The sequence below is a fragment of the Nestor notabilis genome, unplaced genomic scaffold (genome assembly GCF_000696875.1).
Source record: "Nestor notabilis isolate BGI_N333 unplaced genomic scaffold, ASM69687v1 scaffold19561, whole genome shotgun sequence".
Lineage (NCBI taxonomy): Eukaryota > Metazoa > Chordata > Aves > Psittaciformes > Psittacidae > Nestor > Nestor notabilis.
The window spans coordinates 359-13,352 of NW_009914452.1; the positions used below are offsets into that span (position 1 = coordinate 359).

Below are 12,994 nucleotides of genomic sequence, written 5' to 3' on the forward strand. Positions count from 1 at the left end.
TTAGATGGGCTGTTTCTTGAACGGGTTCAGTGTACCGGTGGGGTGGGGAGGTTGCTTCCCATAGAGGAGTGCCAGACCTAGTGGATAGCATAGGGTGCCTGCTATAGTGGGCCTGGCAGCTTGGGATGTGATGCTTCCCATAGGGTGCCCAGCAGATGAGGTAGGTTTGGAGGCTGCTTTCCAAAGGAGACACCCATCAGACATGGTGGAGCCAGTCTGCTTTGTACAACCTTGCTGGGAGGGACGAGGTACAGACGGATCTGAGTATCAATGATGAAGCTTCTCTAACTGCTGCATAAGGCCGAGTGCACTGTGCGGATACCAACCTTGGAGAGCTGAGGACTCAGAACCGTGCCCTGCCATGGCCAGGTGGGCTCCTCGCCATCCTCTGACCATAATCCTCTCCATTCAGGTATCTCCAGGGACAACTGGCATAAGCGTCGCAAGACCGGGGGCAAGAGGAAGCCCTACCATAAGAAGAGGAAGTATGAGTTGGGGCGACCGCCTGCCAACACGAAGGTGGGTGGTTTGGGGAGGGAGGTCAGTAGTTAAGTTTTCAAACTCTGGTTGCTGGTTGTGGGCTGTTAGAGGCTTAAATATACACTGTGTTTCGTGACTGGTTAAATGTCTGTCACTCCTTTAAGAGGTGCTATTTTCCCCTATGCTAGTGAAAAGCAGTAATGCATTTTTGCACTAAGAGGCAATTGGAGTGATGAAACTTTCACCTTAGGTAGATGCAACAGACCGTTTTGGTCATTTACTGTATCTGCCAGTGCTGGGGTTTGTCATAGTTACACTGACCACATTGCCTTTGAGGTTAGAAGTTGGCTGGGCTCCTGCGTGAGTTGTGCAGCGTTCCAGCACCAACACCACCCTGGTGTTTGTTCCCCACCGTAGATTGGTCCACGCCGGATTCATACGGTGAGAGTTCGTGGTGGAAATAAGAAGTACCGTGCCCTTCGGTTGGATGTTGGCAACTTCTCCTGGGGATCGGAATGTAAGTATGTCATAAGCCTGATGTGCTGGAAAGGAAAAGATGTTCACAGCTGTGCTGGTTTCTGGTACTACTCTAGAGCAGAAGAACAGTGATGTAAGCGTGGATTTTTAGGCTGTGTTTGAAGATCGTGGAGCTTGCAGTGCTGGGTCTGAAGCAGCATGCATAGTGATGATAACTTTGACCTTATGTGGCCTTAGGAGACTTGGATGTCTGCTAAGTTCACTGTGATAGGAGTGTCATAGTTACACCGAGTGGCATGCTTGCATTACCTTTTTACTGGCCGGAGGGACGAAACACCTAAATACAGGTAGTTCTTCTTAAGTGCAACTTTTTTTTGTTTATTGATAAGCACTTACTAAAAGGTAGGTGATCCTGTAGAACAGAGAAAGGTGTCGAGGACTTTTTCTGAGAAGGCATTCCTCTGGGACAATGTTACATCAGCACATGCAGTTTACTTCATATTCCTGCTTTGCTAAGCAAAAGTGGGAAATGCAGAAGTGAGAGGGGACTTTTGTTGTATTTGCCTTGAGCAAGGTGAATGTTCAGACTGAAACTATAACTTGAGCCTGGCCTGATCAGTGTTACTCAGTATGATGATCACACCAGCAGTATGGAAGGTGTTCTCAGTGGCCAGCATGGTGTGAGGGTGAAAGGACATGTTTTCTGCTTGGTCAGCACAGAGCATTGACTATACTTTGAAAAGTGCTGTTATTCATAGGCAGTACAGCAGAAGCAAAGAGACCAAGTGTTCCTTGCAGAACAAAGGTGAGGTACATGAGTGAAGAGGAGAAAACCCATCTTGTGCCTGGCTTTTGCACGTGTGCAGGACTGTGTCTCCCAGACAGGCAACTTCTAAACATTCAGGTCTGGTAGCTAAGAATGAGTGCTTTAGGTGGTTCTTAAGAGTGAAAACACCAATTTCCCCTCTCAATTTACCCGAACTCTCATCCTATAAGAATAGTTACTAGTATGTGTGGCAGAGCAGTTCCATTCAACATGGCTTAATTCAGGAATTCTAGTAAGGACATACGGTGTTGAACCCTGTGTGCAGTGTTAGTTGGCCTCTGCTGAGGCATCTTCCAACCAAGGCATTTATTTTTTAGCATTGCTTAGCTTTATTTGAGATGAGCTTCAGCAAGGCCACAGATGCCAGTGTTTCATCTGAGGTGAATGGGTTTCCAGGTGTAGGCTCTTGTCCTAGCAACAACAGGAAGTTGAACTGATGAAAAATAGATGCATTATTCTTAGTTAAATTCAATGCAGTGCCAGGGAATCTGGAGGATGTTTGTTGGGGGGGTGAGTGTGAGATGGTGTGGACTGTATTCTCAGTTGTCTGATCCCTGTAGGTTTGAATTCATACTCTTCTTTTGAAAGGCTGCACTCGCAAAACCAGAATCATCGATGTCGTCTACAATGCTTCCAACAATGAACTGGTGCGGACAAAGACCCTGGTGAAGAACTGCATCGTGCTGGTTGACAGCACCCCATACCGGCAGTGGTATGAAGCCCACTATGCCTTGCCCCTCGGACGCAAGAAGGGTGCCAAACTGGTACGTCTGGGATTGTCATTTGGCCTTCTTGCAGACTGGAGTCTGCCCAGGTAGAGGCAGTTAGCTGTGGTGAGCAGGCAGTGCCTGACAGGTGAGGGTTGGGTACCCATTAGTGACAGCGTTGGTTATCTGGGCTATGTTCTGAGTTCATGGAGTATCCAGTACCATGGAGCTCTCTAAACCATTGCACCTGTTTGTGTACATGGACCTGCTTGTTGATCTCTTTGGTCTTCTAATGATGATACCTTTGTCCAGTTCTGCTACTGAAGGGAGAGCGATGACACTTTTTGATGCTGAGGAAGACTTTGCAGGTCAGGTCCTTGTGCTGAGAAAGTTTGTGGATTGCTAACTGAACTTCCGCATGATTTTAAGTGGCTTTAAACTGTCCAGACTCACTGTAATTTGTTGAAGATCCAAATCCCAGACTTCTAGAAGTTACTCAAACCTCCATGTGTAGCACTCAATTTAGGGCTGTCTCCTTGCATTTAAAGCAGAGTAGTTCAGCAGCATGGGGAGAGCTCATAACCTGTCTGCCCAGACTCGCACCACACCCAAGTGTTCCCATTATGTCTGGAGAGGAAAAAAACATTAACTTTTTTTGGAGGAAGATTAATTCATCAAGGAAACCTTTTCAATTTCATTTAGTCTAAGATTTCATAAAGTCCCTAGGGCGCTGTGTCTTGTCAGCAGTGACTCTAATGAGCAACATCGCATTTCTTAGCCTCAAAAGTGAAACACGGCACCTGGTTCTGTGAGGTTGAGGTATTTGTGCCTCTGCCAAGTATGTCGTGGGAAACAGTACAGGCTGAGAATAGAAGGGTCATCTTTGCATTAGTGGGGACCACCTGCATTAGCAGTAGTTGGCCATTTGCTTAACCTTTTCTTTGCTTATGGTTTTGTTTTTAGACTCCTGAAGAGGAGGAAATCTTGAACAAGAAGCGTTCAAAGAAGATCCAGAAAAAATATGATGAGCGAAAGAAGAATGCCAAGATTGCAAGTATTCTTGAGGAGCAGTTCCAGCAAGGAAAACTGCTTGGTGAGCCCCTGGCAGCTAAATGTGGATGGGGATAAGGGAGTCAGGGTGCCAGAGCAGGTCTTATTCCTGGTCTTTGGATCATTTGAAGTTCTGCTTCCTGTGATAAAGCTAACAGCAGGATGGTCTCTATCTGCAGGAGTTTCTTCTTGATCTTAAATGTAACTTGTTCTTTTATCTCCTCTGGAGACACCTCACTTGTGGCAGGAGGGGGAAATCTCTTTCTGGAGCTTGAATGGCTACATTCCCAGCCAGGCTTCTGGAGCTGGTTATTCGTGGTTGGCCTTTGAGAAAAATAATGGGGCTTGAGGCTTGTAAAACAAGTAAAAAGACCCATGGGCTGCACTGTCAGAAAGATGTCCTGCAATCTCAGAACAGCTTTGACCAGTTTCAAGTTCTGGAGAATAGTTCAGTGTTCTGAAGTCTTCTGGTGATGAGACCTTTGTCCAGTTCTGCTACTGAACTTGAGCGATGACAGTTTGGAGATCTGAAGAGGACTTCACTAGGGACTGCCCAGCAGAGCAGGTTCAAGAGCGCAGTTGGTACCTTAGGAGGAGGTACTGAAGCCAGCACAGGAACTGGTGTATGTTACTGGTATCTTGCTGGTTTCTGCTTCTGCAGAGAGACCACATGCAGTGCTTCCTGCAGCTTATTATGTATCTGCTGGGGTGGTGATGTATTAACTGATGTCTTCTCCTTGCAGCCTGCATTGCCTCCAGACCTGGACAGTGTGGCCGAGCCGACGGCTATGTGTTGGAGGGCAAGGAATTGGAGTTCTACTTGAGGAAGATCAAGGCCAGAAAAGGCAAATGAATAACGACTATTCGGCTGAGAGAACGAATAAAACCAAGAGTCAACTACAGTAAAGGGTTGTGTGCTCATTTGTGTGTGCAGGGTGGAGGGCGCTTGTATAGCTCCTCCTGCCTGTAAAATGGAAAGGAAGAAGGATCTCCCCTGGAATCCCTGAGCGCCTGTGTGTCTTCAGGCGAGCTCTGACCCTGCACACTCTTGAATGAAACACCTCCCTGGTTTCTAGGACAGTGACTTCATGGACCAAGTGGGTGTGGAAGAGTTGTCAGACTCAGCTGAGTAGAGGATTTCTGTTACTGGAAACCTGCAAGCGGGGGAAAAGTGTAAATGTCCATGGGGTGCTGCTAGGCTCTGGCTGGGCACATGTACCCCTCTTTTCCTGTTGTGTGTTAGGTGGGTACATGCCATGCTTGGGGGTTTTGGAGTGGGGTCAGTGGGGGAACAAGCCCTGCTGCCTGTCTTTTAACCACACTGCACTGCTCAGTGACCAACTGGCCTTTCCCTGGCCTCCTTGGTCTCATTCCAGTGCAAGAGAAACTCCTTCTAGCAGAAGGGCCAGGCTCTCGCCATGGTCTGTCCCTTTCGAAAGCTGGGTACAACCTCCAGCTTTCTGACCTGTCACTTGTGCTGGGATTGAAAAGCAGTGATGAAGAAGAGCTTTTCTGGATGTTTTTGTGACTGTGGTGTCATTCCTTGGAGTTGCTGTCTTTAAAGAAAGCTGGCACAATGGAGCTTTGCATCTAATTGCTAAATGATTTGCGCAGGTATTGGCGTGAAGTTGTGAGCCTATCCGAGGGCTGATTCTGGGGCTGCAGGGAAGGGCCAGACTTGCACATCTTACACCTGCCAGTGCACGTGTTGCACGCTTCACACTCTTGTGTATTACAAAAGCCTTAATTATCTGTAGGAATGCTCTGGTGCAAGGCAGGTGCCTGCAGCTCCAGCTTCACTGTAGCTCTGAAGGCACAGAATCAACTCAGTTAGAAAAAACTTAAGATCAAGTCCAATGATTACCCCAGCACTGCCAAGTCCACCAGTAAACCTAACACTAAGGGCCTCATCTACATGGTTTTTGAACACTTTCAGGGACAGTGATTCCACCACTTCCCTGGGCAGGCTGTTCCAGTGCTTGACCACCCTTTTGGTGGGGAAACTTTTCCTAATACCCAGTGTAAAACCTCTCCATTCCTTATTTCAGGTATCTGTAGAGAGCGATATGGTTCCCCCCTTGAGCCTTCTCCAGACTAAACCCCACCAGTTCCCTCAGCCATTTCTCATGAGACTTGTGCTCCAGACCCTTCACCAGCTTTGCTACCCTTCTCTGGACCTGCTCCAGCAACTCAATGTCTCACTGTGAGGGGTGCAGGTGTGAACACTGAGTGCAACCTCACCAGTGCTGAGTACCTGGGGATGATCACTTCCCTGGTCCTGCTGACCAATGCCACTCTTCCCCAGGACTGTAGCATTGCATGGGGTTGTTGTGACCCCAGTGCAGCACCCAGCACTCTGCCCCAAGCAGAGCCATGGTGAGACACATATCTCCAGTACCTTAAAATGCAAACTGTCTACCCCACAAATGTGCTTTGTATTTTTGCTAAGTTTTTCCCAGGATTTCTTGCCCCAGCTGCTGTGTGTGGCAGCAGGAGGTGCTAGTGGACTGAGCCTAGCAGCTGGGGTTCAACCTGCCTTGCTGGAAGGGAGCTGAGGTGGGTCTGCGCTGAAGATGGAGACACGCACCAGAAACCATTACTTGTTACCTGGGCAGCCACAGCAGCATGGTTATGCCATGGTGGGCATGTGTTGTGGCTTTGGTCTGTGCTGGTGTGGGCACTGACAGCAGAGCCATGCCCAGCTGTGCCTCTGGAGTCCTGGCAGTGAGACCTGGGCTGGGTGGGAAGTTTGCACAAGCACATTCCTTCTCCATAGCGATCTGGGGTAAACTTTCCCTGCTCTCCAGCAACGCCTGCTTTCCAGAGAGGCGGGGCAAAAGCGATAAAGGGCGCTTAAGGGGGGTGCATCACGGCTGCTTCCTCTGAGTGAGTTTCTTCTCTCCTCTCTGTGGAATGCAAACAGGATTCAGGGTGTTTCTGCAGGACTTAGTAGAGATGGAGAAACCGATGCTTACAGAGCAAGTGCCAACTCAGTGTCAGAGCAGGAGCTGTAAACGTGTTTCCTGATGAGCAGGATTATGGCTAATTCATCAGTGCATGCTGCTTATGAAGTTACTGCTCTGAAAAACACAGCTGCCAAGGGCAGGAGGTCGTGGGAATGAAAGCAGCACCTATCGCCTGCTCCAGCCATGCTGTAGGTGTGACACAGGAATGGGCAGTGGCAAATGGCCCCCACGGTGGCACAGGCTGTGGGGCCTCCTGTGGCTTGACCACAGGAGGTATGCCTTCTGGTATGGCCTTGGCATAGCTCTGTGTATGTACACAGGGATTTACCCCTCTGAGAGGAGGCAGACCTGCCATGCCCTGAGCTAGAAAGAGATGGGCTAGGGTTAAGCACAGCTTTAGTCTGACTGGGTTTATGAGGTGCCAAAGCCTGATCTGAGGACCTTACCTCCTGCTGCAAGATACCTGTGAGGGCTGAATTATACAATGAGCAACCAGCAGCATAACCCAAGTGAGGTCATTCATCATCCTGAGTGCTGCTCCTTGCTGCTGTGTGGCTCTCTCAGTTCCATGCAGTGTTAACTCAGGGGTATTTTCACAGGACATGGTCTGACCCAGAAAATGACCTTGTGGTTACCCTTTAACTAGTCCAGCAGTAGCCTGGAGGGTAGCAGAGGAGGACTGAGGCTGGTTTGCTGTGGGAGAATTGGAGCTTTAGAGGAAAAGTGGCTTTGGGAAAGGAGGGTTTGCAGGAAAGGGAATTCTTTAACAGCTCTGCTAATATTCTCAGGGGAAACACATGTATCTGAGTGCAGGAATCCTCCTACAGGGGCTGAAAGCATCTTTCTGGTTTGTTTTTTTTCCTGACAGTAGTATCACTTGGTCTAATACCCCACAACCATCATTGCTGTCAGCCCTTGGAGCTGTGCTCTTTGCCCCAAAAGAATGTGCGCACACCTCGATAAAACCCAATTCACTCACTTTTTGGATGTGATGTCCCTGCTGACTCACTGACTTGTACCAACAAGAAGATCCTCAAAGCTGAGGTTGGCAATAATTTTATTGGTATTGAGGGGACATCTCCATCATGGTGTTGGTTTTCTGCAAGACTAATTGCCCTCATCCCATCCCTTGCTTGGGGTGTGGGTTGTCCCCTTCTCCTGCCATGGGAGCAAGGAGTGAGCCTGGCCAGCAAGTCAGCATCATCATCACATCAGCATCAGATGGGCTGAATCCTGCAGTTTTGAGTCTAACAGCAAGTGTTGAAGGCTGTCTGCCCAGTCCCAAATGCACTGTGACCTTCCCATCAACCTGGGGACACATCTTGGCTTGGGGCTGGGTGGCAAAAGACTTGGCAATGTCTTGCTTCTGGATAAGGGGTGTCTGGGGAGCACCTTGGGGTAGGGGCAGCTATTCTGCCTCAGGAAAAGGGGTGCTTTTAAGGCAGCCTTGGGACTCCCAGGCCTCTTGTTGGTCAGCCCCAATGCTGTCGTTGGACGGTGCCTTCACCTGGATCAGTGGCAGCACCTTCCTCTGTATTTCAAAGGCTTCCAATGGCTTGTTCCCCTCTGGGTGACCACCAGCCATGGTGTGCTCGCTTCCCCGGTTCTCCTCACCCTCCATCTCCTCTTCGATGCAGGCCACTGACTCGGGGTCCTCAGAGCGGTTGGGGTGAGGGGAGGGGAAGCCACCATCCGCATGGGGCCGCCGCAGGGGGGGGTGACCTCGGTGGCCCCGGCTGCAGTGTTTGACGCTGATGGCAGGGGAGGCGGCAGTGAAGAAGCGGCTCAGCAGAGGAGTCTGGATGCGCGGCATGGCCAGCGAGGCCTCCATGGGCTGGCTCTGCTCCATGTCCTCACACATCCTGCAGGAGCACAGTGGGGTGATGGGGACAGGCTGCCATCCTCTGCAGCACCACTCACCACCTTCATCCCAATGCAGGGAGCAGCTCCAAAAGGCCACATCCCTGCCCCAGCGGCTCATCATCACTCAGTGCAGCCCACATGCTCTCCCAGGGGGGATTTGCTGTTTGCTCACTATAATAGGGCCCAGGGGGAACAAGCCTGCCTGCGCTGTTGCCACCCTGAAACACTCTCTCTTCTTCTCCTCCATCCCCAGGGCTGTGCCATTCACTTACCGCATGTCGAAGGTGGAGCCCAGGAAGGAGGGCTTCAAGGTCTCAGCGGCTGTGGCTGTGGTGTAGGGGGGCTGAGCTGTGGACTCGTTCCAGTATTTGTCCTTTTCACAGCGGGGGGCAGGTTCTGGTACATGTCATCCACGGAGAGCAGGGACACCTGGGCATGGCAAAGGCAGGGGACAGGGGCGGCTTTGCAAGGACATGAGTAGGACTATGGGATGCAGATGCTGCTCCTGGTGCCAACCTGGGAGGGGTAGGGCTGGGCTCTGCAAGGGGCCAGAGAGGCTCCAGGCTCATCTTCTGGCTGCATTTGGGGTTTTCCTCTTCTGACTGCTGTTTTCAGAAGTGAGGGGCTGAGCAGCAATGCCAGCCTGCTTAGTGTCTCTCTGTGGAGTGCTGACTCAGCCAGGGGGAGGAGGGACAGGAATAAAGGGACAAGGTGCAGCCCTGCTTCATTGCATGGTGATCTATTCTGGACAAGGACCTGTGTGGCCACCAGCTGTCCCTGTGGATTGGGAGGTCCCTGTGCCCTGATTGTAGCAGCCACACACAACAAAGCCTGGGGCACGACCCACCTGCAAGTTCCTGTCTATCAGCTTGTTGGTCTCAAAGTCATCATCATCTTCTCCAAAGGGGTTAATGATCTGCTCTGCAACCTGGGGAGGGAAGGGGTCAGGTGAGACAGGAGCAGGCACAGGGACACCTTCCCATGGGGATCTCCATCCCTTGGTCCACCAATGGGGCACATGAAACGTGCAGATTTGGAGCTCTGTGGTGCCCTGGTGTTATGTCTGGGACAGAGGATGTGACCCCAGGGGCAGCCAGCAGTGACATGGCCGGTGCCATGCCCTGGGCCAGCCAACCCTGCAGCCTAGAGGGTGCTCAGGACCACACCGAGCCCATAAAGCAAAGCCCAGCTGCCTGGCCATGTCTCACCTTCAGCCAGCCAGCATAGAAGAAGAACTGGAGGAGGGTGGAGAGGGGGATGTACATGTCCAGGTCCCCCTCCTGCCCTGGCTCCAGCGGCTCCAGGAACTGCCGCCCAATGAGGCAGAAGGCAAAGAAGGAGTAGACAGCAATGGTGACCACCTGCAGGGAGTGAGGATCAGCCATGGTGAGGGTAGCAGCCAGGGGGGATGCTCGGCACAAGAGCAGCAAGGATGAGAGAGGCTCAGCCAGTCACTGATGCTGTCATGTAGGCTTAAAGCGAAACCCCGCTGCCTGGGCTCCTGCACATCCCTCAGGGCTGTGATCCAGTGGCTGTGCCACCCAACTCAATGGAGAAATAAAATGCTCCCCATCAGAGTGGAGGGAGGAGGCTCTTGGGCTCCTCTGCCATTGTGGGGTGGAAGGTGCTGGGGTCTGAGCTCCTGGTGCCCATGGGATGTATGAGTACTCACCTGTGTGTACACCAGGGGGATGCTGATCCAGTCGTAATGGAACAACATGCTGCACTTGGCCCGGTAGAGATTCAGCTCCTGGGTAGAGAGAACAAGGAAGGGTGACGAGGGCTTTGTGTGAGCCTCCCCAGAACCCGGTCCCTGTGCACCCCTGGTGCCAACTCACATCCATGAGCAGGCAAAGGGCCACGTCATCCCGGATGCGGCTGTCCTGCCTGGCCTGGGCCGCCAGGTTGGTGAACCACACGCAGGGGATCCAGTACTTGTTGAAGTCAGAGTGGAGGCTCTCGAACTTCTTGTGCTCATCCTGTGTCATGAAACCTGCAGCGGGGCAGAGGCTCAGTGCCACAGCTGCCATGTCAATGGGGGAGAGCCCTTTTGGGGACTGTCACCAGTGGGAACACAGGCTTTTCTCAGTGAAACTATAGCCCCAGGAGACAGGCTTTGAGCAAAGGGAATGTGGCGCTCTTTGGGGGTGAACATCCATGCAAGGATGCCACCCTGTGTGGGGAACAATCTGGGACAGAGATACTTGTAAGGATCCCCAGCACACCCTCCTGGTGTCAGGGACATGTCTGTGGCCCCATACTCTCACCCCACATTACAAGCCATCACCCCTAGGATTTAGATCCTCACCCGCTTCCACCACATGGTCCATGGTGGGGAAGCGCTTGAGCACCCTGGTGCTGACGGAGCGCAGGATGAGCACCGCTGACAGGTTGGCGTAGCGGATGAGGGTGCGCCGCAGGATCCTGCCCCTCTCGTCCTTGCCATGGACGTTGCTGGAGATGACGCACATGAGCTGGTCGGGCAGGGGGATGCTGGTGTACTGGGCCCACCACCGGTTCACGATCAGGGTCACATAAAAACCTGCACTGACAGACAGCATGTGGGGCACAGAGTGGCCAGGCAATGGGATGAGGTGAGAATGAGCCCGTGCCAGAAGAGCTGCCACGTTTCCAGGAGTGATTGATAGATTTATTTGTGGCCATGTAAAGTGGACGTCATGCTTCCCATTGGGCTGCCCTTCCCATGGATGGAGGTGGGGATGTCCCTGGCTTTTCCCTGTCCTGGGTACAGGTTCAAGGCCAGAGCAGTGTTCAAGGCCAGGTTGGACACAGCTTTGGGCAACACGGTCTAGTGTTCTGTGTCCCTGCCCATGGCAGGGGGATTGGAACTAAATGATCTTAAGGTCCTTTCTAACCCAAACCATTCTATGGTTCTATGTCTTGTAGACAAGGTGCCTCTTTCCTGGGCAGGGGGAGGAGGGTGCAGGGCATGTCAGGGGAAATCACAGCCTCCCACTGGCATCCCAGGGCCAGGGAGCTGTGGTCGGTGGGTCTTGGAGCCAAGTACCATCCCTGGGGTGCTAGGCTCCAACATCCTTCATCTGATGGTGTCCAAGGGATGTTTTGACATGGGGTCAAGAATGGGCAGTAGGGGTATCCTTAAGCCACCAGCACCAGGGCGGGAGCAGGGAAGCCTGACTCCTGGGTTCAGGGGAGGGACCCATACCTAGGACAAACGACATGGGGATGAGGTCTGTGGAGCGGTTGCAGTATTGAGCCACTTTGGTATAGAGCCGCTTCTGCTCCTCAGTCAGCAGCCACCTGCAGCAGAATCACAGTGGGTCAGGGACATGGAACAGGGTCAGGGACATGCAGTGGGGTCAGGGGCAAGTGTGAGGCTGAGGCGCTGCCTTGGACCTCACAAAAAGCCATTGCCTGATTCCCATTCTCCTTGCCCTCCCCTGCCCACTCCCACCCTCCTTGGGGACATCTCTTGGGCTTCTCCCCATCCTGCAGGGACCCCAGTCCATGACCAATGGGGCATCTCTGCACATCCCAGTGTGTTAGCATGGAGGGACACGAGTGACAGTGACACCCCAACCCTGCTCACCGGTAGACGAGGCTGAGCATGGCGTACAGCACCACGAAGACGATGAACTCCTTGTACAGCAGCTTGTAGATGCTGCCCTTCCAGCGGAAGAGCAGCTTGGAGAAACCTCCAAAATGAGAGTTGGCAACTTTCAACGTGTAGGAGATGGTCATTGTGGCTCAGCCCTGCACCTTGCACCTTCTCTCACTGGCTGCTGGCTAAACTGAGGAGAACTGGGGTCCCCAACACTGTCCAGGCTGCAGGACCTGGGCACATGCACTTGTTCCCACTCCAAACTCTATGTCCCGTCAGCAGGATCTCCCATACAGACACCCTGCCCTTCCCACACCAGTTACTGGCTGCTTGCACCCACTGCCAGTGCCTCTTCCCCTAAATACCCCAGCCCACACAGCTGAGCCCTCCCCATGATGGATTGGGGCTATCAGAGGCAGGGAACAGGGAACTCCAGGTCGGTCACACCTCCTTGACACCGGCCAAGGCTGGAGATTGCGAGTGTCAGAGCCAGGGTTGGGCAGGACTCAGTGGGGTGGTTTGGGTCTTTCCCCTTCGCAGCCATGGCATCTGAATTTAGGCTTGTTGAGAAGGAGAGGAAAGGACAGAGGGTTGCATTGCCCTGGGAATGGGACCCTGGGATGCTCAGGCAGAGCCTGAGGAGGACTGTGGGATATTTCTGGAGCATGGGTGAAAAATGCACCCGTCACTGCCCAAGTCCTCACTGCCAGCAACAGGCAGTGCCTGCGGCCATGGGCCAGGGGAAGGCTGGCTGAGCCCTGCCTGTCCTGCGCAGCACTGAGGAGCCTCCTGGTCCCCCCAAGTCCCTTGGGAATGGCACAAGCCAGGGCACACCGGGATGCTCTGGCTGTAGCACGTGACAGGGGGTGATGGAGGCATGTTAAAGGTTGGCACTGGGCCACTTTCCCACGGCTGGGGAAGGAGTGGAAAGGGAAGAATTCCAGCGGGATACAAACCAGCAGTACACATCCATAACTGACAGCGAGACACGCAGAGAAATCATCCCAGCTTTGCCCTCAACCCACACTGGTGCTGAGCACTG

At 52.5% G+C, this 12,994-nt stretch overlaps 2 protein-coding genes across 2 annotated transcripts; one reads left to right on the forward strand and one right to left on the reverse strand.

Annotated features, from left to right (window-relative positions):
* Positions 1-369: 369 nt before the first annotated feature.
* On the forward strand, positions 370-4,447 carry RPS8 (ribosomal protein S8; the record flags this gene model as incomplete). The annotated part of the gene is made up of 5 exons (XM_010023674.1): positions 370-519; positions 898-997; positions 2,372-2,547; positions 3,454-3,583; positions 4,284-4,447. Coding segments are annotated over 5 exons (666 nt in total), but the record flags the coding sequence as incomplete, so codon positions are not given.
* A 3,467-nt stretch (positions 4,448-7,914) lies between these two features.
* LOC104412849 (bestrophin-4-like) lies at positions 7,915-12,092 on the reverse strand. Its single transcript, XM_010023675.1, is given in 10 exon segments — positions 7,915-8,368; positions 8,642-8,751; positions 8,754-8,798; positions 9,217-9,297; positions 9,578-9,730; positions 10,042-10,119; positions 10,208-10,362; positions 10,678-10,911; positions 11,557-11,651; positions 11,941-12,092. Coding segments are annotated over 10 exon segments (1,557 nt in total).
* Between the last annotated feature and the right edge of the window lie 902 nt (positions 12,093-12,994).